Source organism: Anas platyrhynchos, chromosome 12, assembly GCF_047663525.1.
Source record: "Anas platyrhynchos isolate ZD024472 breed Pekin duck chromosome 12, IASCAAS_PekinDuck_T2T, whole genome shotgun sequence".
In the NCBI taxonomy this organism is placed as follows: Eukaryota; Metazoa; Chordata; class Aves; order Anseriformes; family Anatidae; genus Anas; species Anas platyrhynchos.
Genome location: NC_092598.1, coordinates 5,150,266 through 5,176,370, shown reverse-complemented (window position 1 = coordinate 5,176,370; position 26,105 = coordinate 5,150,266). Strand labels below are relative to the sequence as shown.

Below are 26,105 nucleotides of genomic sequence, written 5' to 3'. Positions count from 1 at the left end.
TGTCACCTTAGATGGATTAAACATCTACCTACTTCCTGTTAGATTGACTTAAAGGTACTTGGTTTTCTCTCCCATTTTGTGCTTAGCTTCTAACAAGCATTTTAAAATTGTGGGAAACAGTTGTAGTCCAAACCTCTGCTGTACAATTATACTTTCCTAAGATACAGGTCTGTACAACTCAAACTTGCCTTTATATGTCACATCAACTTTGAGTGCACATTTGCAGATTCATCAAATATTAAGTCTAATGCAAGCAGCTGCTTTAGTTTATGGTTTGCAAAAGGAAAGCTTAAGTCTCGTTCCTTTTACATCCTCATTGCAGCAGCATGCCTACTTGAACCTCACGATATACATTACTACATTGTATGTCAAACTACTACTATCACACCATTTTCAAAAAGTATTTATTCTTGTGAAATCACCACAATTGTTAGGCACAAGATGTAGAATACCTTAATTGCTTGTGACATATGTAGTGCTTACTTAGTCCAGACAAAAAAAAAAAAAAATCCACTCAAGAACCTTGCTAAATGGTCAGTGCATGAGTTCTGCATTGTAAGAAAGCACAGTAAATCAGAAAACAAGGACTACACCTTTGGAAAGGCAGAACTACTTGATTACAGAGTTTATTAATCCTTTGTGTTTTCCTTCTTTATTTCACTACTCAAAGAAGTAAACAAAAATCATGCAAAGAGGTAGTTGATATAGCTTCTCTTTTGGTATCATCTCTGCAGCTATAATTAGTACAAAATACTAGAAGGTTAGAGAGGCACTGTTGTTTGTTTTTTTTACATCCTGAAGTTACATAAATCAGACAATCTAGAATAAAAATCCCTCACAGGTATGCACATGTTAAACATTTTATCACTGCAGTTATTTATGGTCTGCATCCATGAACATAAGTGGTATTTCTCAGGCTGCCAAAACTGGATATTCTCTACTTCATTAATTGATGACAAACTACGTTGAAATATTTTATATGGGTTTATTTGATTATTCCAGCTCAGTCCTCGATGGATTTTATGTATTTCTCATAGGCATCTTCATTCATCAGTTCATCAAGTTCAGCAGGGTTTTCCACAGTCATCTTGATAAGCCAACCTATAGTTAGGAAATTTAAAAGAAAAAACAGTTGATAATATCCTATATTGAAAGATTCATTCATGTTACTTCCTTAGAAAGATACTCCTACAAGGCATTAGAGCTCTGTAACAGAATCAACAGGACTTCCTGTGCAGCAAAACAGTGTTTCAATACTTTTAAAAACAAACAGCCTGAAATGGCCTTTTAAGTCAAATCAGTTATCTAATTTGGTACTGTCTCTGACACTGGTGCTAAAGAGAGGCTGTCTAGGAAGAGTAAAAGAGTCTGACCACCCAGGATCACAAGTCAGGATCAAAAGAGAGAAATGCAATCAAGGGAAAGACATTTAAATGAAACCAGTCTGTCTGAAAAGAACACCTTGCAAACAAATTACCCACAAGACAAGACCACAATAGTAATTTTTATGCTATAAATTTTATTGTGCTTGAACTACATTTAATATATTCCATTTTAAGCCTCCATACCATTAAGCTGGAAGAACTAGGAACCACAGACCTATTTGTGATAGCAATCAACACTGCCAGGATCCAGGTGGTATTCTTTATTGAAAGATAAAAACCATGACATCTTACCATCTTGATAACAAGATTTATTGACGAGCCCTGGATTATCAGCAAGGGCAGCATTAATGTCAGTCACTTCTCCTGTGAGAGGAGAGTAGAGTTCACTAGCAGCTTTCACACTTTCCAGAGCTCCAAACTCATCTGAAACACAGAACACGATTTGATGCTTTTAAGGGGAATACACAAAGCAATTTAGTTTCACTCAGACATTCTAGCGATGGCCTAGCAGTAAAGGGCCTTTATGTTGAGCAAGGAAAACTATCAAAGAGGTTGAAGTCACCAACATCACAACAATGATCAGCAGTACTAAATTCGATGTTTGTGCTGCTCAGTTATTGTGAGGGACTTGCATAACACTGGCTAGCTGGCTGTTACAAAAGGAGTGGAAATTTCTTACGTTTGGCTAATCCTTTGGCTAAAGCCCTACAGCATGATATGACGCAGAGTTAGAAGGAACTACATCCAACTATTGCTGCAAGATGTCTAAATAAACTGCCTATCTACAATTTAGACCTTTTTATGCATAGCTTGGTTACAAAATAGCCACAATTTCGGGAGCCCGCCTTGTTCTTCAGAAACCACATCAAATGGTACACTTGCACTCACTGGAAAACACTCATTAGTATTCAGAAGTGCCACACTGGAACCACCCTGCTGCTCTTCCCTTTTTTTCTGTTTCATATGGAAACAGTGCCTGGAGCAACGTTAGCCAGAGTAGCTCTAAACCATAAACAAATAAGGCTGAGGCCAGAGGAACATGGAGCTGTCCGAAAAGCAGATAGGCATCAGCACAGGGACTCAGAGAACAGCATGTTCTGGGAAAACCTGGAGTTAGAATAATGCCAGAACTGGCAAAAAAGAGAAGTAAATGGAAATGAAATACCTTCAGATAAATCAAAACTACAAGTTTGTTAATTAAAACCCTAAACAGAAAGAGCTTCTGTCAAACATTCACCGTTCAATGTGATGTAACAGATTTGGCCTGAACAGCTTGATACCGACCTGTTACACAAGAAGGATGGCAAAAGAAATGCCTGCTACTTCAGCTCAGTAAATTTACACTTTTCTTCAACACTGTAGTTAACAACAATCTTTTCATACACTAGCGAGGCAGTGCTCTGTGCACTGCAGGGACGGGCTTTTCCTTTCTACCTGTTAATGCTCACTCTTAACACTGAAACACTCTTTAACACTGAAAACTGCAAAACTGAATGATTAAGAATGTAACAATTTGCAAGTTGCTAGTGACACAACTGATACGCATAAATTATTGTGTATATTCACAGAAAAATTAGAGCTTGCTATCAGTTAAATCTGAGTGTTTCACAAGTAACTCATGAAATGCACAACTGCAAAATCACAAATAAGCCAGCCTAAACACAAGCAAGTCCAAATCAAAGCCTGTGTTTTAAAAGCAGAGTATAGACAGAATTATTACAAAAATATAGCTAAAATAGTTGATTTTTAAGTAAAGGTCTTCACAGTTTTAAAAATAAATACTTTCTACTATCATGTGTGGTATGCCGATGAGCATTTGAAAACTGTTGTCTCTAGTCATAGAAATACCTGAATTTATTTTGCATCCAGAAGATGTGTAACGGTATTAATGAATGTAAAGATTACTGGATAAAATTTGACTTTGGAAAGGAAAAGCGGGATGAGTAGAATAATTATATTATTAGAAACTAGAGCTAAAACTTACCATCTTTACTCAATTTTGTCCCAATTTCTGGAAGACTACAGTAAACAACGTCTCCTAGTGCTTCCTTAAAAGAAAAACAAATGCATCAAGGCACAGGCTAAGGAAATTATAGGTAGCAGAGATCTAGAACCAATGCAAACAGGTCATCTCCCTCTTTAAGCACAGATATCATTTAAGTATTGTGTATTTGTCACTTTGTCTTTTTAAACATTTCACTTGAAAAAATGTTAGGTGACCCACATGCCTAATTAATTATCTATTACAGTGTTAAAAGCCCTCAGGCTGAGTTACAAGGCTTATATACAGATTTCATCATGCAGAACAAGAAAGAACATCTGCTTATCTTCCCAACGCCAGCTAGTGCAACAACTGTTCTAAAGGACGAAGTTGCCAGTGATTTTAGGGAATTAGGCTTTTGGCAGAAAGCACAAAGAATTTTCTTCCAGTGTAATTTGAAAGCAAAAGCAGTGATTTCTCCCCAGGAAAAGGGACAGCTAGACAGCTGGAAGCATACAGTTTGTCCTTACCAAGTGAATAAGGAGCCTTATCACCATAAGAATCAGCTCAACCGGAACAGGCTTGTGCCTCTACAGCGAGCAATGTGCCCTGCCTCACAAAAGCCTAGGGACCTTACATAGCAGTGGCCTTATTTGCAGAAAAGATGACCGGAAATGCTGTTTGTCCTAAAAATCACCAATTCCAATTCACTGATAGCTTCTCATGCTAGATTTTTTGAAGTTTCACATACAGTGAATCTCTGTCCTGAATTTGCCTGTGACTATTCCAAATCAAGTACTTGCACCAAAGCAAAACAAAAAAATCCAAAGGGATTTCCCTCCCCCCTTATTTTAAATGGAGAAATATATGCCATGGTATACTTCTATTCACAATTGTTCTTTAGCCAAAAGAATTGTACCACAGTCACGTTCAAGTGGAGTTTGACCTAAAAAGTGCATGGTAGCCTTAACAGAGTCGCTTACTCCTCAGGCCTGTAAGAACCGAAGTAATAAAAGAGCTTTTAAATTCAGCTGAACCAATAAGTTTCTCCTCACATTCAGCTCTCTATAGGCTTGATCTGCAGTGATTAAGAATTTATCAGAATGCTGAAGCAGCGTTCACTTTTCAAATAATGTGACAGCTCCAAGTCCAAAAATCTCGTTCTGTGGGTATAGCATATGCAATTACAACAATAAAAAAAACAGTAACTATCCAAAGAGCAAGGGCAAGAGCAGGTATGTAAGTAAATATTACACATTTGGGTAGGAAAAGAAAAGGGGGTGATCGATACCTGTGCAAAATTGCTGATTCCTACTGTTCCAATGCCATTTTCAACTGATATCCATTCGTGCTTGTCTGTGAATTTGCGGGCTAAAATGAAACAAACTTGATATTTCAGAAATAAGTGGCACGCTGCTTGCTTAAATACAATACACTAAAGGTATTAAACCGTTTATTTTCCCCCCAAGGTTAGCTTGTGTTTTCCCCCCACCCCCTCCCAGAAAATATTCAAAGCAGCAACTAAAATTTACAGATTTTATTCTGCTCATGCCATGCTTAGTGACACAGTAGAAGCTCACTGGGGAGGATTATGCCTGAAAGTATTACTAATTCCTTCGCAATCATCTAGGGAATGATGAACTACAGGAATAAAAGGAATAGTTTAGTTCAAATGTAAAATATAACTCCAAAGCATATATGTGTACTTTGCTCACACTTATGCTATTCTATGATAGCTTAGGGTCTTCTCAAGCATAGTTAGTGCTTATTTCTGCCAACAACTTTATTACTCCTGAAAAGGCCAGTGTAAAAGACATGTTAGAAACAGTGTCAGCATTACAGCATCTCACTCAATGTGCTTAGAGCCACCAGCTGAAATGAAGTTGCAACCTTTAACTTTAACCTTTACATTTTAACCTTGCAAAGTTCCAGTGGCTGATTCCCTTCCTCTACAGTCTATTTCTCCTATTTAATGTTCCCACAGATCTGTGTGAAATTAAGCACAATTAGTACAGGTCAAATTAATACAGCCATTTAAACAGATAACTGTTACTTCAGAGAATTTGCTGTTTTTACTATTAGAACAACACAGTAGTTATTCTGAATAGTTTTAAATATGCACGTTTAAGACCCTGTTAAATCTCATCACAGCAATCTTACAATTCTGGATATATTTTAGATCTGTTAGATTAAGGGCTGCTCATATTAACTTTTGCAAGAGCCAGTTCTTTTTATAAAGACACATGGAAAATCTTCAAAAGTAGTAATTGAAAGTTATTTTTCTTCCTAATAGTTCTTCTTATTCTGAGAGTGCTTTCAGCCTGCTTTATCCTTTTCCTTAGACTTTCCCAGATATTTTTTGTTTCCTTTCTCTTTAATGTCCGCTTATAGCACCTGTCCAATCACACAGGGGATGTTCCAGAAGTTGAAGAAGATAACTTCTTAAACAGAGCTCCTGTGAGATTAGTGCCTGAGTGGTGCAGCTGGACCTGCCCTCTGAGTCCAAAATTCTCTTCTTGGGCCTTTCTTCTAGCTTGACCTCCTTGTAACCCCTAAAGAAATTTAGCTTCCACAAAGCCTCGTTTCTTTTCTAAGCCTGCACATGAAGGAAAGCAGTTTTCTTTAGATCTGATAAAATCCTTAATCTAAGTCAGTAATGTTTCAAGCTGTTTCAGTTGTAGTGAGAAAATGGTTTGTTTTTTTAGGATGGCTCAAGATTGATATGCGTTTATATTGACGGTGATGGCACAACGTGCTTTTTTGTAAGTACAGCAAACAAAGTTCTTTGAGTAAAAAGATAAGCAAAGATAAGGATTTTTCCATTCAATACTAAAACAACACTAAAAAAAAAAAAAGCTACAATTTCAGCTAGCATTATTTGAATCTGCATTAATCTCTCAGGACATCTTCTAATGAATGAAAGAAACTAAATGTCTTTCAAATCAATTTAGGTCAATACATTTACCCATGGGTAATAGGGATTTCATTGGAAATGAGCAATGGAACCATGAGAACAGAGAAAAACGCAGAACCTCAAGCACGAGCTGAACATGAAATGTTATAAATGTCATGAAGAAACCAGCCAGGATCTTTCTATGTAGGACAAAAATACTGTATAAGATTTGTGTACAAGGCAAGATTAAAAAAAAAAAAAAAAAGCAGACACCCATGATCAATTTGAAACAAAGCAGTAAAATGTTTTCAACAGCTAGAAGAGCACATATGCTTCTCATAGGACATTAAAAAAAAAAAAAAAAGAAAAATGAAAAATTCTAATCACGTAGCAAAAGCCCCTGCAAATAAAGTCCAGGTCAAATTAGAAAGAGTTAATAAGTAATCTCAAAAACTGAACTTCGAGCTTATGCCATCAGCACATTAAATAAATCAAAATAACGGACAAGAGATGTCAAAAGCACGCCAAATCTCTTCTGTGAGTATTCTTTTTCAGAAGAGGAGCTAAATTTACTCTACCTTCATTCATTTCAACATGACTTCAGTTTCAGCTTAGCTAGCACATTCTAAGTTCAGACCTTCATTTCGATTATCCTGCCTCTATTAAATATTTCATAAATATATACCTGAAGAGTGAAGGAAAACTCACACCTCCACAAACAGGCATACAAAATTTTTCCTCTCTGCCTAAAACAAAAGCATAATTTATGTTATTTCTTCAGGTTATATCTATAGAAAGCAATAGGTATATTAAACAGCTGGAATAGTGAAAAAAGCTTAGCTCTTGTCTCACCTACTTTGCAAATAATTACTAATAAATGCTATTTCTTTCACTTAGAGTAGGCAGCAGTAGAACAGCTAGGTTATAAGGCTATATAGAAATTATGGCCCGTTCTTAGTGGCAGTCATTGCTTCTGCAGCCTATTCTGTTCTCCTACTGGTTCTACATTTCTGTTGCCAGAGTCCCACAGTCTGTGCTCAGACTTCTGTGGCAAACTTCCATTCAAAGGCAGTTTTGACAGGAGCAACGAGGTAAATCCACGTGCAAAAGGGCAGCAGGCAGCAGCCCCCCGTGATGCTCCTGTAGCCGCACTGCCCGGACACTGGTGAGGCCAATCCCAATTCTTCAGCATGCACAGGCCCCAGGCCCTGAAATTTGGCTCAGATTTCCCGACGGCCTGCACTGGTCTAACCACAGGGCTGCTGCAGCCCTGTCCTCCCTGCCCATGCCTTTTTTGCCCCTTTTTCCTTTTGCTGCTGGCACCGTTTGGATGCTCCAGTGTGCCACATCAAGGAGCACCCCGTGCCTTTGCCAGGCCTGCTGCCCGCTCCACAAAGCCCCCAGCTGGGCCAGGAGGGGACGAGGCCACTGCAGGGACTGCAGCACGGCGAGGAGCTCGCCCGGCTCCCTGCCAGCTAAGGGCAGCAAACCTGCACCCTGTGGGGCAAGGAATTGGAGCAGCACCAGAAACCCGTGCTGCAAGAACCCAGGCAGAGCAGCAGCCGTCCCCCAGCTCCTTGCAGGGCGAGGAAGCAGAGCAGCACCAGAAACCTTTTGCTGTCACACACCCGCAGCTGCCCCCAGCCCCTGTGGGCTCCAGCCATCTTGCGGGGCACAGCAGCAGGGCCAGCAGCAGGCTACCATGTATGTCCCACACCATGCCCGGGGCAGACGGCTCCCTACAGCCCTCAGCCCCCGCCTGAAGCAGGTGCAGCGAGCGAGCAGTCCCCGGCACATCCCGCCCGCACCGCGACCCCCGGGGCAGCCCCACACCGGCAGCGTCCCCGCTCCGCAGTCCCGGGGGAAGGGACAAGGGGCAGCGGGCCGCCCTAAAACCCCCGGGAGCCGCTCGCCCAGCCCGGCAGCCTCTACCGCCAGCTCCCTCTCGCCACTCACCGGACAGCGCCAGCGAGCTGGTGGCCAGGCTCCGCGCCGCGGGCGGCCGCAGCGTGAGGCGAGGGCAGCGGGGCGCCAGGGCCGGCCCGAGCCGCCGCACCGCCAGCCACGCCATCTTTGCCGGGCGCCCTGAGGCGGGGCGGTGCCGCGCCGAGCTCCCGCCTCACGGCGGCGGGCGGGGCCGCCATTTCCTCACGGCTCCCTCACGGCTCAGCGCTCGGGGTGGGCAACGGGGCTGCCTCGGGATCTCAGCTGTGTGTAGATGGAGGGAGGGAGGCAGGGAAGCCCCAGGGATGTGCGGTAAAGCCCCAGTGGCTGCTGCCTCCCTGGGGAAGTAGGGGGTGACCTGGCCGCCATCTGCCGGGGCTGCGCGCCTGGCAAAAAGTGAGGGGTTTGAGCCAGCGGTGCAACAAACACTCGGTGTTTATTAAATACAGGTGCCAGGCCCACTGTGAGTACGCATAGGATGCTTTATCTTAAGTTTCACACAACTTCTAACACTTTGTTACAACATCAGTCGACAACAGTTTGTGTTGGAGGCTACGGCGTTCCAGTCAGAAGCGCGATGACCTACGTCTAGCCGCTGCAGCTGATAGTTAAAGTAAAACCGCTTGCCCACAAACAAAGCAGCTCTTCATTATGGTTATCAGTGAATTGCTGACAGATTACTTCAGTTGATCATTACTGGCAGGCTTTTCCTCCTTCTTGCATTTAATCCCGAAGAAACTGAAAAGTTTCATTACCATTAGATCCACGATCTCCTCCTCTTCTGAAGCCTGAAATAATGACAAGAAATAAAGTTACTAGGATGGGCAGACTAGAATCAAATACAGCCTCCGCTAAAGCAAGAAAAAACTGCAAGAGAAAAACTACTTGATGCCAAATAACTCAATTCTCACTTTAAACAGAGCACAAATAACTGCCGAAGCAAAGCATCGTGCAAACATATTTTATCAAAGACAAACGTCCCAGGTAGCCTGAGGGTGTCTGCATTACAGAAGAAACCTTGGCTCTGTCAAAGCCAATGGAGATCTTGCTTACTGGAGCCTGGAGTTCACTACCCGGCTACCATGCAGCTACTGGTATGCACGTCTGGCCACCCACTATTTCTAGATGAAGTAAATGAGAAAAACTAAATAGATCTTGTTTCTGTTAACCACACTTTTTTCTTCTCCACTGAATTTATATACAATATAGAGGAATTTTGGACAGTACTGTAGTACTCGCCTGGATTTCACACCATGCTACCAAATAATCTCAAAAGATCAGGCACTCAGTGACATTGCTAATGGGCTCTGTAAAGTCCTCGTCAAGTCGGTAGCTGTTTTGGTACTGATTTCAGTGGAGCTGGGGCAGAAGTCTAAAACTTCATTACTGGGTTTAGTATGTGAACAAAAGGCTACAGATCTTATACTAAATCTGAACAGAGACTCGCCTGAACAGGAATGGATGGTGTAATTCTGGAAAATCTGAAGCGTGCTTTATGAGTAAATGTTGACTTCTTAAATGTAGGACTGAGTTTACATGGGTATCAGGTGGTGGAATACCTAAATTGTGAGTAAGCACTACACAATAGATGTTAAATAACAGCAGAAGAGCTTAGATGGACACACCTGGTAGTGCTTCTGCTCCTCACTGAAAGCAACCAGAATCACTGAAATGAAGAGATTCAGCACCACAAATGTCATGAAAATGATGCAGGATCCAATCAAGAAGGAGCCTAAAATTGGATTGTAGTCCAAGATCTGTAGTATTAATAAGGTAAGACATCACATTTTGTTTTTTAAAAAGATAATACATATAAGCAGTTAATGCAGCAGTTTATCTCTTTGAAAATCCTTGTATATACGTTATATATAAAAAAATAGATTTTCTCCTTTAGTCACTTTTGTACTTTGATACAATATAGTACAAAGATAATGGGATATTTTATATACATGATAGGTGAATATGGGAATTTATTTATTTATTTATTTAAGTTTGCATTTGAATGTAATGGTATGAAAGTTCCATGTGATTTGAAACTTGACAAGTGTGGAGATTTGTTTATCCAAATAACAGCTGAAGCTCCATCATGACCTAGCTAGCAAAGCATAGATAAACTATGTGTATTTCTCCGTGTGTTTTTATTTAGCAGCGTCTTTACACAGAAGCCCAGACTGTCATGAACACATATCAAATAAAGGTTGTATAGAAATTCAAAAACCTCATTTTGATGTAAGCTATAACATAGGAATATATTTTGTGTGATTAACAACTTGGGTGAGAGGTAGAGCTGAAAATGTTATGCCCAGTTACTGATCTTCAAAGCTACCCATACCCTCTTGGATTCATGGTCTAAAAACATCCACCATGGACCTCACAGTCAGCTGTCTGAGCTTAACCCACAGAGTCATTCCAAGGATACTGTAATATTTGAAAGAACTTAATGAGAAAGTCAGGAATAATAAAAATATATGCAACAAAGTTTGCTTGTGGTGGGCTTTGCCTTTCTTGAGAAGCTTATGGGTATGTGTTCAGAACAAAGGCAAGGGCATCGCTGACATTTCCTTCTGTAGCTTTCTAAGAAAATTATCTCAAAAGTTTTCCTGTAGTCAATAAGTAACATATCTAGTTAAAATGTAAGCAGCTTGCTCAATGAAACGTTCATTATGAATCTACTGACATTCAGAATGGGATGTAAGATGTATTTCACTCTTTTTCTTAATTTAATGAGTAAATGTGGCTGCTTTAGGAGGCTGTGACGCTTGCAAAATTAGATTCATGTCTAGCACTAGCTAGAAGTCCTTCTGTTTGCTGGTTCAAAGCATGTTTGATAGCTGAGACACTAATTGCACAGCAATAAACTTCTCCAAATCAGAGGGGTTACCTCCTCATAGTTGAAGATTCCCAGCTGAAGACTGACCATGGTCTCTGCTGAATCAAAGAGAGTTTTGTAAGAGTAGAGCTTCCAGCCAAATATCAGGTTTGTCTGCAGAGGAAACAAGGCACATCTTACGTTACAATCAGAGCGCATGCTGCAAGATCAGCTAATGAATGCTATGATGATGAGAAATTGGGCAGGATGAAGCTGCCTCAGGTCCTGTTTGTTACAGGACTGCCTTTCACGTTACATTTTTCCTTTGGTCCAGATGGTTTTCACTTCAGCTTTTCAGTGGTTTAGCAATTGAGGTATGCCAAATTTCCCACAGCCCTCTGCCAGAAATTTTACACAAAACATTTCAAATAAAACAGTAAATGCACATGCATAATTGTGGTCCAATAATTCGCTGATCTCATTAGAATTAAAAGAACATTTTGTTTGCATAATAATGATTATTCCTCAAATAAAGGAAAATAATCAGAAAAATAATTATTTCCCACCTAAAGAGCAGACAAACAGCAAATGGCACTCTGTGTACCCTCCCCAATTTGAGCTTTATCCAGAAAATGATTTTTCCTGTACTTTGCTCTGTTACTCCTCTTGCACACAGAGAATCTTTTTTTTTTTTTTTTTTTTGTCCCAGCGTTTCATTTTTGTACTAAAATTCAGTTTGCAAAGAAACAGGCAAGTGGATATTGCCACTTCTTTCACTTATGCAAAGAATCTCCAGGCTTCTAACCTAAGACTTAGATAGGCAGCTTTATTCAGTTTTACATTTCAAAGCCGCATCACTGTCACCATTCAGAAATAATTGATTTAACCTGGCAATGCAGGCTAGATGCAGACTGCAGACAACAGAACCCACAGTCACACTCACAGCGATGGAATAGGCGAGGAACATGATTGCGATAACAGTGATGAATCCAGAGATGTCACCCCAAGCCCTCCGTAGAGTCGAAGTGATCATGTTTAGTTTAGGGTTGAGGCGCAGCAGATGCCACAGTTTCACTGTGGAGAGGAGCACTAGGAAAGCAATCAGGTAGCCAAGAACTGCATCAGCTCTTGCTGTTTCATTAAAGCTTACGCAGCTGTTAGAAATAAAGAAAAGAAGTATTAGACCATGCACACAGGAGCCTTTAAATACATAAAATTGGGAAAAGCCACTCACTCTGAACTGATTTTCAGTGGAGAACTAAGCTGAGTTTCTGTTTGAGTTCCTGTCTGAGCTTCCTGCTGCATGCACACAAAAAGCTCAGTTGCATAGGACAATTATTTTTTTTTTTTTATTATTATTATTTTTATGAGCATTAGCTAAAACTGATAGAGGGTCCAGGCTGTAACCCACAAACTGCTCATTTTTAAGAAGTCATAGTTTAAAGGTAGCTGGTACAAACTTGCTATCAAATTTCTGGCTCAGAAAGGAAGACAGATCCTTTTACGCATGTGAATGTTGAAGGGGATGGGGTTACTGGTGCTATGCTAGACCAGTTTTTAGCAAATGTTATTATTTTCCATTCTGTATAAAATAAGCCATTACTGTCCTCTACCCAATGCTTCTTTACAGCAGATAACCTATGTGCTAGCTGGCTGGAAGTACTGTATCAGCAGGGTTTGTTGATTCAGAAGAGGGCGCTGCAGGTAGGGAGCTAGGAGCTAGCTTAGTAGCTGCTAGCATTAGTACTTACTCCTCTTTGTGCTCCTGGTAGTAGCTGATGTCTCGGGTCCCAAGGATTGTCCGCTTCACAAACACTGACAGGGCGCTCCAGCTAATCAGTATGATGGCCATCTCCAGGAGATTCCACTTGCTGTGGAAATATCTCCATTTCAGAGTCTTCATCAGTTTTCCCTGTGGAAACAGGAGTTTGACTATTTCAGCCTGACTCCATATCATCTAATACACCTCTAAAGGTTAGGGCTGTGCCCTCCACAATAAAGCAGGCTAGTGCACATCAGTGAAACTACATCTTGCACTAATTTCACACTGTCTTCTCAAAAGAAGCATTCCAGCCAAATAAAATGTCACATTCCCATTATTTAATAGAGTATCTGATTCAGTCTTCCATTGGTGCAAGCCAGCAGCAGCACTACTGAAGTCAAGTACAGTCCTAAAGTCTTTGCAAATGAAATCAATGCCAGGTGATTCTGTCAAGAGAATTTTCCATTGCATCTCACCTGTACTATCATGTAGTACACAATAAAGAGGAAATAAATGACTTCTGCTGCAACAACAAAGATGTGGAGGCTGTTGGTGTATGGGTAGAGACGGACACTTTGCAGCTCTGCACTTGTGAAGAAGGCCCCTAAAAAATAACAATGCTCACCTCAGTGCTATAGTAATTACAGCTTTCTGATTTCATTCAAACAATTAAGTTCACTAAAAAGACCTCCATACTCGCATTCATGTCAACGTGAGTCTGAATCCAACTATCAAACTGAGATTTAGACTTGACTACATGTGGTTTGAATTAGACTACATTTGAAAAATGTAACAGGAGGGCATGGAGATATAAATCTGAATCTTATTCTAAAAAGAAAATGAACTCAGTTTTGTGGTTTGACTTGGGCGTTTTCCAGTGCTGGGACAAACCTGAGGGAGGCTACTGCTCAGATCAAATGTTTTTGTATGGTATTCAGACCAGAATCTAGTTTCACTGTTGTATCCAGTTTAAGCATTATGATTACATGGCCGTATTTTATGTCTTCTGCAACAGAATAATAACAGAGATTCTGTTATTTGCACTTTTTGTCTTATTATTGTATTGACCAACTTAAATGATTTGGAAACATATTTTTTCCTGTTCCTGTTGTGTAATTCTAGACGAAGTGCCAGTAGTGTGTTTTCTTCATCAGCAGATGAACAAGCATGAGCAAAGATGATACATGCCATTACGGTCTGTATGACTGTGGTGCTCAGCAAGTACTACATCTGCATTTATTCCTAAATGGTTTGTAATTCTTTGCATTGATTTTGCTATGAGGAGATTTATTAAAATATTCTGTTTACTGAATCAAGAACTGGGTAAGCACTGTCAGTACGTAAATATGCACCCTGTAGATACATTGCTTGCTGTCTTGAGAGCTAGGTAACTTAAAAGGTTCTCACCTAAAGCATTGGTTTCAAACATCAGGCTTATAATGCAGAACAGGTTCACGTTGGCATTGTAGACTGTAAATTCAACAAACACTGCTCTTGTGAAGGTGTCCAGCCAGACATTGTTGAAAAGGTACTGGAGAATTCTGCCAAAAAATTTATAGACAGTGATCTAACACACACAGGAGAGAGACAGTATCACATGGAGAACAGGAGTTTTCTCATTTTCATAGAGAAAGAGAAAACCAGAGCTAAGATGTCTGGGAGGAAATCTGTCCCGTTGAGTCTGGAGATAGGGGATCTTTACTCCAGGTGATAGATTTCTTTTTGGCTCCTCTGGAGAATCAGGTACCAGAAGCTGGCCAGTGCTAAACCTGAGATGCCTCAGGTCCCTTACCTCACAGGAGTTCCTGTACAAACACAGGTATCTCTGATAACTTGTAAGAGATAAGATGTTTGGAACTCCTCCCCTGCGGGATACAACTTCCTGCTTATTTATCTCATGTCTCTTGTCTGCCAAACTCTGCCAAGGCCTGGATTTCAAGGCCTCATTTCCCATTATTTCACTTCTAAAAGTATTCCCTGTGCCTATTCATATTCACACACATTGCACTAATTCTCCCCCCTCTAGGTAAAAATTCAATTGTCTGTAAGGATCAGGAGAGTGTAAACACCAGAGAGATGAAGGAGCTTCACAGATCTTACTGTGACAGGAAAACAAACAGAGGCTTATAACGAGATAACAGAACATTAACATAAAAAGATTTAGGCTAAATTATTTTCTCATGATCTTTGACATACCCTTAGAAAATGCAGTATTTAAAAAGTTAAAGGCCAGCCTAGATGCAGTGATGGATTAGCACTACATTGATGGGATTGTTTTTCTAGTTTTTCAGCATCATGTATTTCCGCAGCTATATAAATCTGGAATCTGTGCGTGTAAGTTAGGAAAAAGAGGTTATAATTTGTGATCCTGGTTGTTACCTAACATGGAGAAATATGACAAGAATATAAATTACACTGAAGGCAGCACAGTCAAACCTACAATATTCAGCGTAATCCACACTAGCAAACTTCAGGATGGAATCTGAGATGAATCCTAAACAGAGGATTCAGTAATAATTTAGCAGGTGGTACCTGGAGGCATTGTTAGGATCGGTTCCCAGGTGAATCACGTATCCCCCTCCCCTGTAGACAGCAAGTTTGCCCCAGACAGGCTGCCCTCTCAGCTCGGACTGACTCTGGTACTGCCATGCTGAGCTCAAATCAGATGAGTTAGCAGAGACCGAAGTGTTCCAGTGCTCCCCGTAGTCCGATGTGTCCTCTGTTTGCAGGGAGTACGGAGCGTGGCATTCCCGAATCACACTCTGGAGTTTGGGAGAAAGAGGGCAGGTGTCTCCTTTCACTCGTACTTGGCGAATTCGAGCACTACCCACCAGCTTGGAGTTGCCGTCTGTGATGAATCCTGAACGGGAGAGGGAAAAGAGCAGCGCTGGCAATATGACAGAACCACTGATAACACCACTTCATTTCATTTATGAATCACTGATACATTAATATTTTGCTACAGATTCCTTTTTAAAAAACACCGTAAGCAAAACAGTCCTGAAAATTAAGTCCTTGTGTTGATTTTAACTCAATCCTTAGATAACATCCACGGATAACAGTGTTTAGCATCATTAGCTGTCTACATTTTATAGAGAAGGAGAGGCCAGCAGAAGAGCAGCCTGCCTGGAGGCACATGGCAAAGTAGCTGTGTGCACTGCTCCTTGCCCACAGTTGGCTGCTGCCCATCCTGTCCAGGCAGCAGCTCTGCCAATGTATTTTCATATTTGCTCTGAAACGGGAGTTGGAACACGGCTCTCATCTGTTGCTAGATAAGGCTAGATAGAAACATGCTGATAGCGCCTAATTGTCCTTCCCATTGACCTGAGCCACCATGCAGACACAGCTCTCCCGAGGAAAAGCTTGCTAGTGCCATCTATCTGTCGTTCCGTTGTGTTTTTTTTTTTAATTGTGGGAAGAAGCTTGTGCAAAGCTGTGAGGCATTTATCTCTGAGTACCTGAGATGAGTAATGCAAAATATGAAAAATGGAAAATTGCTGTGCAAAACTTGTGGATTATATTAAAGATAATGAAAACTTCAGGCCACATGGAACTTGGGGTCAGGCTGTGGGGCTTTTGTTATCCACGAGTATTCAGATTATGAATCCTAGTTTTTTGCACTCATAGTCTCCTCCTCCAGTCAAATATGCATGTACAAGTTGGGGATATGTATAAAAGATAATGTTTCAGCATCTGTCAAGCTGAAGTGAAACAACGTGTTACCAAAGCAGTCTCTGCACCTGTATATGATCCATAAAGATTTTTGAGTAAGGTGGTTTTTGCCCATGTGAAAAAATCTTGGTAACTGTAGACATCGTGGAATCCATCTGTAAAGCTGCTCTCGATGTGCTTGTTTAGGTAGTAGGAGTTGGGATCTCTCTGCCCGTAGGCAACCAGTAAAAGCATCCATAAAAACCCCACGTAGGCTGGGAAAAAAAAAAAAAAAAGAAAAAAAAAAAAGAGAGAGAGACAGCAGGTGAGCTCAGAATGAACACTGCTGTTCAAAATAGATAGCAGGACTGATTAGTGCTGCCATCGCTTATTAGGTTAAGGAGATGCTTTGTGAGAATCTGGCTGACCAGTGCTAATGAATTTACACCAGCTACGTCAAAGTGCTGCAGTTTAAGCATATCGCATTTGGAATACGAGTAGGAATCTGAGCAGTAGTCAAGAAAATAAGTGGGAAGGCTGGCTGAACACACACAGTGATGACAGCTTTTAAGGGAATGAGTAGTTTTAACTTCATTCCAAGTAATATCGAGGTAATATTTGTTATTGTTTTCAGAGGCACTAAAACATAATGCTATCTGTAGATACACCTCTTAGAAAAGTGGCCAGCAAAGATGTCCCTCATTTGCTTTTGATTCCAGCTGCATTTAACTGTTGACCTACTTCCACCCTTCCTAACTTTTGTTTAGCTTTTGTGTCTGCAATGTGTCTCTTTAACAATATTTTCACTGATGTAAAAGTACTACTGAATAAAATGAGGTAATCTTCATATGGGTAATACCCAGGATTTCTCTGATGAGGGCAAATGCTTTCTGCTCCTTCATGCAGCTGATTTTCATTTTCTCAACATCAGCTGCAGGAGGTGGCTGATAAATATTGCTTCTGCTGTCCCGGCGGGCTCCCAGGAGAGGATTTGGGTCACCTGTGGGTGAGAGCAGTAAAACCTGGCATCAGTCAACAAGTTATCTGTGTCCTGCTTTTCACTTCTGTGAATATTACAAGGAAATATTTCCATTTAAAGGATGATGTGCTTAGAGCAACCAAGTGAGGAAGGAAGCTGTTGAACAGTATTCTTTGCTGTGCCCTAGGACTCCTGTCTGCTGCTGTCGGCTTTTTCTAGACGGGATTGTGATTGCAGAAGGTACTCTTTGGTAACAAGGACACATGGTGGGTGTGGAAAACAATGTAAACCAAGGGCTTTCATATCACAGAACTTCAATATTTTTGAGCTTGTGGACTCTTTCATTAGGTGTTACTCAAAATGCGTCTGCCTATCATATAGCAGTCTTTGTATTTTCTGTGGCTGACACAAAATCAGTTACTAAGCTTCGTCCCCACCTCTAGCTTGATCTTGTGAGTGCTAATGGCTGGGCATGTAGGCACAGCACCTTTGCATTCTATTGACTTCTGCCAGCTTTCTCAGCTGAGACTCAGGTGTATAAAAATAACCAGCAAAGTCCCCACTGTGAATCACATATTGGTGCAAAAAACATTCAAAAGTCTTGGAGAGCACTTCACTTTTTGAAATAATTTCTTACTTTACAGACAGTTACCTGGTGCAGACAAAGGCCCATCAATGGCCATGTTTTCTTCATCCTCGTGTTCCACCTTCTTCAGAACCAGAGCAAAAAAGGCAGCAAATCCCAGCACCTGCAAGAATTAGCTACAGACTCACTACATGCCCATTTCATATAAAAAAAAGCTCAGACTTTGACCTGGCCTCCTTTGGATCCAGGTACTGCAGGAGAATAACTATGCTTTGGCTTTGTGGAAGTCTTATAAACATGAGAATAGTTCACAAGCCCTAGAGACTGTCTAACTAAACTGTTTTTGCCATATGGCCCATCTTCTTTGGTCAGAAGCCTTATCACCTATTAAACTCTGACAAAACAGGGGAGATGAAACTAATGGAGTTAGTGCCAACAAGTGACAGCAGAAATCTGTGGTCTATGTGTTAGCTCTAGTTTTAAAGGGAAAAACTAACTTTTATATGTTAAATCCTGTGGTTCTTTAAAACATATCTTCCCCTTTTCCTGGAATGACAGCAGAATGAGTTCATGTTGGCCGGTGGCTGTACTTCTTGGTTGTACTTCTGAGGATCTCACCTTTAAAGGCTGTGTGATGAAAAGACTTTCAAAGAAGGAGATAGCCATGGAGATCAGCCACTTGATGGAGTTCTCCTTCCCATAATGCAGCCCATAGAGCATGGTAAAGAACCCAGACACGCCACTAGTGGCTGCCACAAGGAACCAGGCAATGAACACAAACCACCAGGGCAGCCCTTTGGAAGAGGGACTTTTCTTTCCATCACCAGAGGAGCTTGGAGTAAGAGACCACCTTTAGAGTCAACCAGAAGAGAAAAAATCATTCAGCACTGGAATAGAAGCCAAAATCACAGACTTTAGGTTCAGTGGGGTTTGGCAACATCTTATGATTTAAAATCGCTACCAAAATATTATTATTATTTATTTTTTTTAACCAATGCAGTTATATAGATATATTGATAGCAAAAATACAATAAAATGTGCTGCCACCAGCTGAAATCAAAACAAATATGATGGGCTTATTTGCTCCTCAGTCTATGCATTATTGAACCTCCAGTAGAAATGTTGATGAAAAAAATAAACATGAGTGCATTTTAGCTGCTGGATACCTCTCTTGTGAGATCACCAGAAACACCAGAGAGATAATTAGTGGTATTGTTTTCAATACATCCAACTTAATTATCAGCTTTTCCTGCAATATTTTTGTCCGCTTATTCATTTTTCTTCATGCATTTTTAGAGACCAATGAGACTTTGGAGCTCAGTGATTATGTTCAGCGCTGTACAGTCATGTGGCACTGTGCTGTAACGTTCAGTTTTGGAGGCAAAATTGACAGAGAGTAATGATCTGTCATTATTCCTTTTATGTGCAGTTATGCACTGAGATTTCTTTGTTGCTCCTACAGTAGTATAATGGTATGACATGTTTCTACAGCTGTTGTAACAGTTATCTGGCACTTGTTAAGCAGTACTTATTTTTGTCTCTGTCATCCTGGACAGTTTTGAATTCATGACCTGAATTTACTTATACTGAAAATGTGAAGAGTATTAGGTTACCTCTCACTGATGGACACTGATGGGCAAATCTGGTTCTCCAGGAGGTTCTTCATGTGCTGAACCTGACGAACAGCTTGTGTATAACTCTGAGGCATCTGAAATTTGTGGGGCCCCAGTAATTCCAACTCCATCTCTACATGCTGGAGTTGCATGTACAAGCAACGGTTGTAATCGTTGTGTTTCAGTCGTTCACACGTTCCCTTCTCTGGAGTCGGGCTTCTTGCCTTTTCTACAGGTAAAGAGTTTTTTTTTTTAAAAAAAAAAAAAGAGAGAGACAATCAGCATGGCTATCCCTAGATTAAAATGCTGTTCAGTACAAAGGGTAGAAAAATTAGGGCCCCAGATTATAAATGTGACAAAGCAACATTTAAAAGGACACATAATGCAGCTTTGTTACTAGAGCCTTAGCATTCTTCGGCTGGAATGGACTGGAACTGTTGCCAGTAGGCAACTTCATAAAACAGAAGTCCTAAAACCTCAGTAGCAAAGTCAGATAAGATCAAGTGTTAATTTGTTCATAACTTACCTGTGCATTTGGTAGCTTCAAATACTCATTGGAAAAGCCAAATGTATGTCTTCGTGAAATCAGTGGGACTGTTCACTGTTCATATATTATTTATTATATTGTTCACATCTTATTTATATTGTTGTTTAATTGCAAATAAATCAATGCCTAAGTTAAGAGTCAGACTGAAAGGAGCAACGGCACAAAGCCAATAATAGAAAAAACAGGCAGGACAAAATGACTGTGAAACAACTCATATTTGTGAGTCTTGATGCTACTAGATACTGATCCAACTCTGAAGCCAGGCTGATAGCTAGATTTCATTCTACAGCAAAAGAAAGAGATTTCAGTGTCTTCACTCAGCTGGGTGGTAAATGGTGCACAGCGAAAGGATGAGACAATGGGCACGAATTAAAACACAGGAGATTCCATCTAAACCTAAGAAAAGCTTATTTATTGCACAGGTGGTTGAGCAGTGGGACAGGTTGCTCAGAGAAGAAGTGGAGTTTCCATCCTGGGAGATACTTGACATCCAGCTGGACGTGATCTTGGGCAACCTGCTCCAGCTGTGCTCTGAGCAGCGTGGTGAACTAGAGGACCTGCAGAGGTCCCTTCCAGCCTCAGCTGTTCTACAATTGTGTAATTGCCTTTGAGTCAGAACATAAAAGCTTGGGTCCTCACATCCAGTGTCACCATCAGTTTCACTACAAAGGTTTCAGCAGATGTGTCACCTTGTGTTTACCTGGTATATCCATAGCACCTAGTGTGACAATGATAGGGTCACCCTTCTTTTTGCTTTCATCGTAAAACTCTTGGCCAGCTCTGTTCTGGTGGCAGATGATGTCCTCAACCAATGCCAGAAGTGTGTTGATATTAGTTGATTTTCCAAGATCTGATACTGAAGTGAGTGATGGAGTCTTCAGGGCTTTAAAGAGTGAGTTGGCAATTCTTCTTATGTCCTAGAAAAGACAGCAGCAACACGGCAGTGACTCAGGCTGCAGTGACTTAAGCTGACGTTTTCAGAAGGCACCACTGGCTGGGAACTGCATCAGTTGCTAAAATCCCCAGAACGGATAAAGATGGCACATCTGCAGGGCTGGAAGTGGCAGGCAGATTTCAACGAATTCAGCAAGACAGTTTTCAGGACTCAGAAATACAGCTTACCTGCCTGAGGACCTACACTGAGGAAGACTGGGTCTATGGTATGCTTTATCTTCACTGCCTTGCTTGATGTTTGCTGTTAACCCCTGAATACAGTGATTTTGAACACACATCTTAATTGTGCAAGAGTCTGGGATATACGGAGGCAGATCTTGCTGAAGATGAGGATTCCCTACACGTGGAATACACTCTGAAGGTGGATTCCTCTTGTGATCATTCATGGCTGTGTGGATGGGTAATTGAGAACTTTGCACCAAAGCATGTTTGGCTTGTCACCTCAGGCAATTTGAAAGTCATCTGACAGGGAAGATTTCTGCTGTTCAGCTGGAGATGTGGAGTCGTGCGTGGCAGCAGAGGGCAGTGCAGGACTCGGTGGGGAGCAGCCACAGGGACTTACCTTCATCACAGCCTCTGGAGTGAGCGAGACGGCCTGGGTGAGCTGTGGGGTGGGAGGAAGGCTGGGAGACACCCGGCCGTTCTTTCCCAGCTTCTTCTCTCTGCCTGGTGTGGCTGGCCGGGATCGTACGTTCCTGAAGATCTGCACGATGAGCAGGTTGATGGGGAACATGAGGAGGGAGCTCTCAAAGCCAATCATCACCTCCTGCCACGTAAACTCAATCTTCCCTGTCAAGATCAAACAGAGGGAAAGAGTGAAAATAACTTCAGGAATGATCAGGTCTGCATCTTGTGAAAAAGCCCATGTGTTCAACTGCCCTGCTTCTAGATTTTGCTGTCTCTTTATTTTCCTGCCCAAGCAATGATAATGGTTGTTACCCAGATCCATTTTCTGCTCGGCTGGATCCTTTGGCACCCCCCAGAACATGATGCTGGTCAGCATGGTGCAGAGCAGCAGCGAGAAGCAGCACGACACGCGCTGGGCTCGTGTGAAGGAACTTCGTGGGGAGCGGCTGAAAACTGAGTACCAGATGTGCCCATCCTGGAAACCTTTGGAGGTCTTCATGAAAAACAGATTGCTGGGAAGAGGAAATCAAGAGTGCTTAGAAAGGAGACGGAAGAATAAAGCTGTAGTTCAGGGTCCTGATCTGTTCATGTCTGTAGGCACTGTCAGAAGAAATGCTAACTATGAGAAATTATCAAATATCATGGCTTGATTTACATGGAGTGGTCATAGCTACTTTATGGCCTTTCTCCTGGCCATACCATGGTGGTAAAGCTAGTCAAGAAGCCTGTTGGCTTCTATAATATATTTCTAGGCAAATTACACTTAAGATAAGGTGCTTGGGTTTCCGTATGTCCATCAGGCTATGCTTTAATGCCAGCATTTCCAGTGTGCTGTAACTGCTAGAGTACCAGTCAGGCTGTGTTAACCAGTGTGTTCCTCTTCTTGTTCAGAGCCCTTTGAGAGCAATGGAAAGCTCTCCCTGATTTCATTTTTGTCTAGGGGCTTATCTTTGCATTTTTTTTTCTAGACTAATTGAGAGAAAAAGGCCATAAAACAGCAGTTACCTGAACTGCTTCATGTCCTGTTCTGTAGCTACTGGGAACACTTTATCTAGGACGCAGTCTCCGATATCAATGGCTAGCCAGGAGTTACAGAGGAAGTACCACTTCTGGTCCCATGCAAGGTCCTGGACCACTACTCGATTCACATACCTGTAGGGAAAACATGCAGGTCACATTCACGTGTAACTGAGTGCTCCAAAATTCAGGACTCAACAAGACCGTGGAGGACAACCTCTGGCATTTGACTTGTTAGGCTGTGTGTAAGCTGTAAGGCACAGAGCACACAGCACTGTGCAAAAAAAGAAACTAACGCTTCCTTTGTAGAAAAGATAATCTATAAGCACTAGGAAAGGAAAACTGCTGTCATTATAAAAATATTTTCAAGTCTTTATTATTTCCCTGCATACACTTACCAGGATGGATTGTCCCCTGAATTATCGTGCCACAGTCGAATGCTCTGCAATTCCCCAAGAGGGAAAAGGGTACAGAGCAGGAAAACATCCACTCCTCCACGTTCAAAGACTGGTGTATCAGGATCAGTCAGATGGTGTGGCTCACTCTCTCCTTCGAGTCCATAGAGGGTGAGAGTCACCTGGAGAGTAAGATGGCAAAATGAAGACTTGCACATCTCAGAATCCTTGTATGATGTTAGGAAGAACTTCTTTACCGAGAGGGTTGTTAGACATTGGAATGGTCTGCCCGGGGAAGTGATGGAGTCACCATCCCTGGAGGTCTTTAAAAGACGTTTGGATGTTGTACTTAGCGATATGGTTTAGTGGAGGACTGGTTAGTATTAGGTCAGAGGTTGGACTCGATGATCTTGAGGTCTCTTCCAACCTAGACAATCCTGTGATTCTGTGATTATTCCTCTGACATACTCCCCCTGCTTTCTAAGTACTTTCTTGCTTAGAAACTCCTTTATGTCTCCAGTTCTCTAAATGAGTGCACGAGCTCTCCCTGCACAGTGCCATTGGTACCTTGGAGGTTGTGGCTGCCCCTCGGCGGTGTCCCGTGAAAACTGTCACAAGATAACGGTACTGAGCAAAGGGGTCGTTGTCTTCCAGTACTGTGATTTTCACCTGCAGAGTGACACAATACAGCATTAGCAGTTTGATGAGTATGGCTGCATTAAAGCTGGGGATAGGAATTGGTATCTTGTGAGCTATGCAAAGGGAAGGGAGTAGGGCTGGCTGAAAAATTCTGTTAAAATAGACTGGGCAAAGAGGGATTTGGGAATCATTATTAGCTGAAGACTTACTTTGGCATCATCCTGGATGTCTTTCCTCCGAGCCCAAACAACTACAAGCACATATATCAGAAAGATGCATCCTACAGTGGTCACCACCACAGGGTTGTCCACAAAGGTACCAAATAGCTGTGCGGTTTTGCTAACATCAATGGCATTGGGTATGACAAAGAAGGAGCTCCCGAAGAAGGTCAGATGGTTGCAGAGGCACTGCGTGCTTCTTGGACTTGTTTTTGGTCCTACCTAAAAAACAGAAAAAAATATAGATAAAACATTTGGCTTCAAAGTATAAGAAAACTTACCAAGCAAATGAAAAGACAGTGCTGAGATGGGTAAGTTATTAAGGACATATTAATAAGGGACACATCCCAAGAAGTTGAATGAAAATGTCATTTAAAATTTAGCCATCCTGGACTAACCTTCACTTCTTGATTTTATTAAAACATCTCAAAATGATGTAATTTTATGGTGTGAGTTCAATGCCATCATTTTACTCTAAGATGAGGGTTATAAGGGCTGGCTTTGAAGTAAATATAATATAAGCATTGCTGTGTTTCTCTCTGCTTACCTGACATCCATAGCTGTTCCAGTTCCCCTGGTGCTCATCCCAAAACACACAGTGGGATGCGAAGCAAGTAACAGCTATCATTAACTTGTCATGGGCTGTGGAATCCACTCCCATATCTTGTAAAACCGTGAAGTAGTAAGTTCCCTCTCCAAAAATGAGTTCTGCTGGGCTAAGAACCCAGGTGTTTGTCTCACCTTAAACATAAATATTTTAGTTTCAATGTTAATTCAGAATACAGCTGTGTTGCATATAATAAACAGAACAAAATGAAAGAAACAGGTATCAAATAATCCCTAGCAGTTCACTGTTCAAAGCATCCCACTCTTTGTTCCTGTAGCATGAGATTGAAACTCCTTTGAGACCTTTCTTTCAAGATAGATGTCTGACTTATGGCTGGGGCTCATTTTGCAATTAAATAGCTGTGCTGACACTGTAAAGCTGTGGATGAGCTCTCCACGTTGTCCATGCCAGGTGCTCTTAACTTGCCATGGGTAGTGACCACGCACAGAGCTCTGTCTTGGTTACACAAGCCCATAATACCCAAGCTATGGGTCACTAGCAAGTTGTCTTACCTCCAGTAGTTTTCTTACAGAACAGATGATTTTTCAGGTCATAATTAGTTTCATTAGGGCGATAACCATACCCTGAGTAAAGTATTAATGGAATGTCTTCTTCGCATTCCAGGTAAATCACTACAGATGTGTTTTCTGAGGTGACGTTGACTTGGAAAGTACTAAAATTGCCCAGATTCAACAGAATCCTATCTTCCTGAGTTGCAGAATGCCTTGGTAACGTGATCTGGTTTTAAACAGAAAGACATAGCTTCAAATACAGCAAAGCATGTTTTATTTTTATCTATAAGCACAATACAGCCACATACTAGAAAATCTTTTTTAATAACATGAGGAAAGTATGGCCAACAGAAATACTGTCTTCAAAGTGATTGTCTTGATACTGTCAGCTAACCTCTGAAAAAGTCCCTTTCAAATCCACATAGGTTCGTCGCAAGATCTGTGATCCTTGGTGCATTTTGTAAGTGACAGCTGAGGTTACAACTGAAATGCTGGCTACATGAATTGCATATCTGAACTATTTAAATGTCAGCTTATACATGGGCTAGGAAGCCCAAACAGGAGTAATATGTGTGCACTGCCTTGTTGGATGTTGACATCCATGACATTGTGTTTTGGGATGACTGTAATCTGGAGTAATTTTTCCTGACCCTTTTTGTTATTTTATTCTTTAAATCACACAAATCCCTCCATCACGAATGCAGGCACCCTTCATCCCATGATATGTTGTAGCAAACACAGTGTCACAGTTTATAGTCACCTTACAGAGAATGGTAGCACAAATGACTGTAAATGGAAAAAGAGAAAAGAGGAATAGGGATAGAAACTAGTGGGTTTACCTCAATGTTTTCTTTGAGATTGCTGACTGGTATGATCAAGCCATCCAGACCAGTAAGGCTTAAACCTCCCACTGTTCCACTGATGTCAAAACTGGAGTCGCTGGAGAAAAAGGGATTCACGGCAAAGCTCACCATCTATTAGCAAGA

The 26,105-nt window shown here is 41.4% G+C and overlaps 2 protein-coding genes across 2 annotated transcripts in view; both read right to left on the bottom strand.

Annotated features, from left to right (window-relative positions):
* Window positions 1–610: 610 nt before the first annotated feature.
* On the bottom strand, window positions 611–8,376 carry GCSH (glycine cleavage system protein H). The gene is made up of 5 exons (XM_027466776.3): window positions 8,216–8,376; window positions 4,658–4,737; window positions 3,370–3,433; window positions 1,677–1,808; window positions 611–1,101 (listed from the first exon to the last, which is right to left on the bottom strand). Exons 1-5 carry the CDS (start codon window positions 8,328–8,330, stop codon window positions 1,004–1,006), a joined length of 489 nt encoding a protein of 162 aa, XP_027322577.1. The 5' UTR covers window positions 8,331–8,376; the 3' UTR covers window positions 611–1,003.
* A 244-nt stretch (window positions 8,377–8,620) lies between these two features.
* Window positions 8,621–26,105, bottom strand: part of PKD1L3 (polycystin 1 like 3, transient receptor potential channel interacting) — a 39,092-nt gene continuing 21,607 nt past the window's right edge. Inside the window, exons 21-43 of the mRNA XM_072043995.1 lie at window positions 25,959–26,093; window positions 25,120–25,345; window positions 24,548–24,741; window positions 23,992–24,222; window positions 23,711–23,812; window positions 23,147–23,325; window positions 22,737–22,883; window positions 22,044–22,243; window positions 21,667–21,893; window positions 20,851–21,067; window positions 19,604–19,832; window positions 18,609–18,840; window positions 18,057–18,153; window positions 17,285–17,425; window positions 16,515–16,700; window positions 15,307–15,634; window positions 14,182–14,315; window positions 13,251–13,378; window positions 12,764–12,924; window positions 11,956–12,166; window positions 11,085–11,186; window positions 9,829–9,960; window positions 8,621–8,991 (exon numbers count right to left, since the gene is read on the bottom strand). Coding sequence (XP_071900096.1) covers window positions 8,881–8,991; window positions 9,829–9,960; window positions 11,085–11,186; window positions 11,956–12,166; window positions 12,764–12,924; window positions 13,251–13,378; window positions 14,182–14,315; window positions 15,307–15,634; window positions 16,515–16,700; window positions 17,285–17,425; window positions 18,057–18,153; window positions 18,609–18,840; window positions 19,604–19,832; window positions 20,851–21,067; window positions 21,667–21,893; window positions 22,044–22,243; window positions 22,737–22,883; window positions 23,147–23,325; window positions 23,711–23,812; window positions 23,992–24,222; window positions 24,548–24,741; window positions 25,120–25,345; window positions 25,959–26,093 — 4,050 coding nt within the window. The 3' untranslated portion in view covers window positions 8,621–8,880. The remainder of the gene's footprint in view (window positions 8,992–9,828; window positions 9,961–11,084; window positions 11,187–11,955; window positions 12,167–12,763; window positions 12,925–13,250; window positions 13,379–14,181; window positions 14,316–15,306; window positions 15,635–16,514; window positions 16,701–17,284; window positions 17,426–18,056; window positions 18,154–18,608; window positions 18,841–19,603; window positions 19,833–20,850; window positions 21,068–21,666; window positions 21,894–22,043; window positions 22,244–22,736; window positions 22,884–23,146; window positions 23,326–23,710; window positions 23,813–23,991; window positions 24,223–24,547; window positions 24,742–25,119; window positions 25,346–25,958; window positions 26,094–26,105) is intronic.

Coding starts and splice junctions, on each gene's coding strand:
- GCSH (XM_027466776.3), bottom strand. CDS start 8,330: ATGGCGTGGCTGGCGGTGCGGCGGCTCGGGCCGGCCCTGGCGCCCCGC. Junction 4,738..8,215: donor CAGCTCGCTGGCGCTGTCCG/GTGAGTGGCGAG, acceptor GTTTCATTTTAG/CCCGCAAATTCACAGACAAG. Junction 1,102..1,676: donor TAAATCTTGTTATCAAGATG/GTAAGATGTCAT, acceptor TCCTAACTATAG/GTTGGCTTATCAAGATGACT.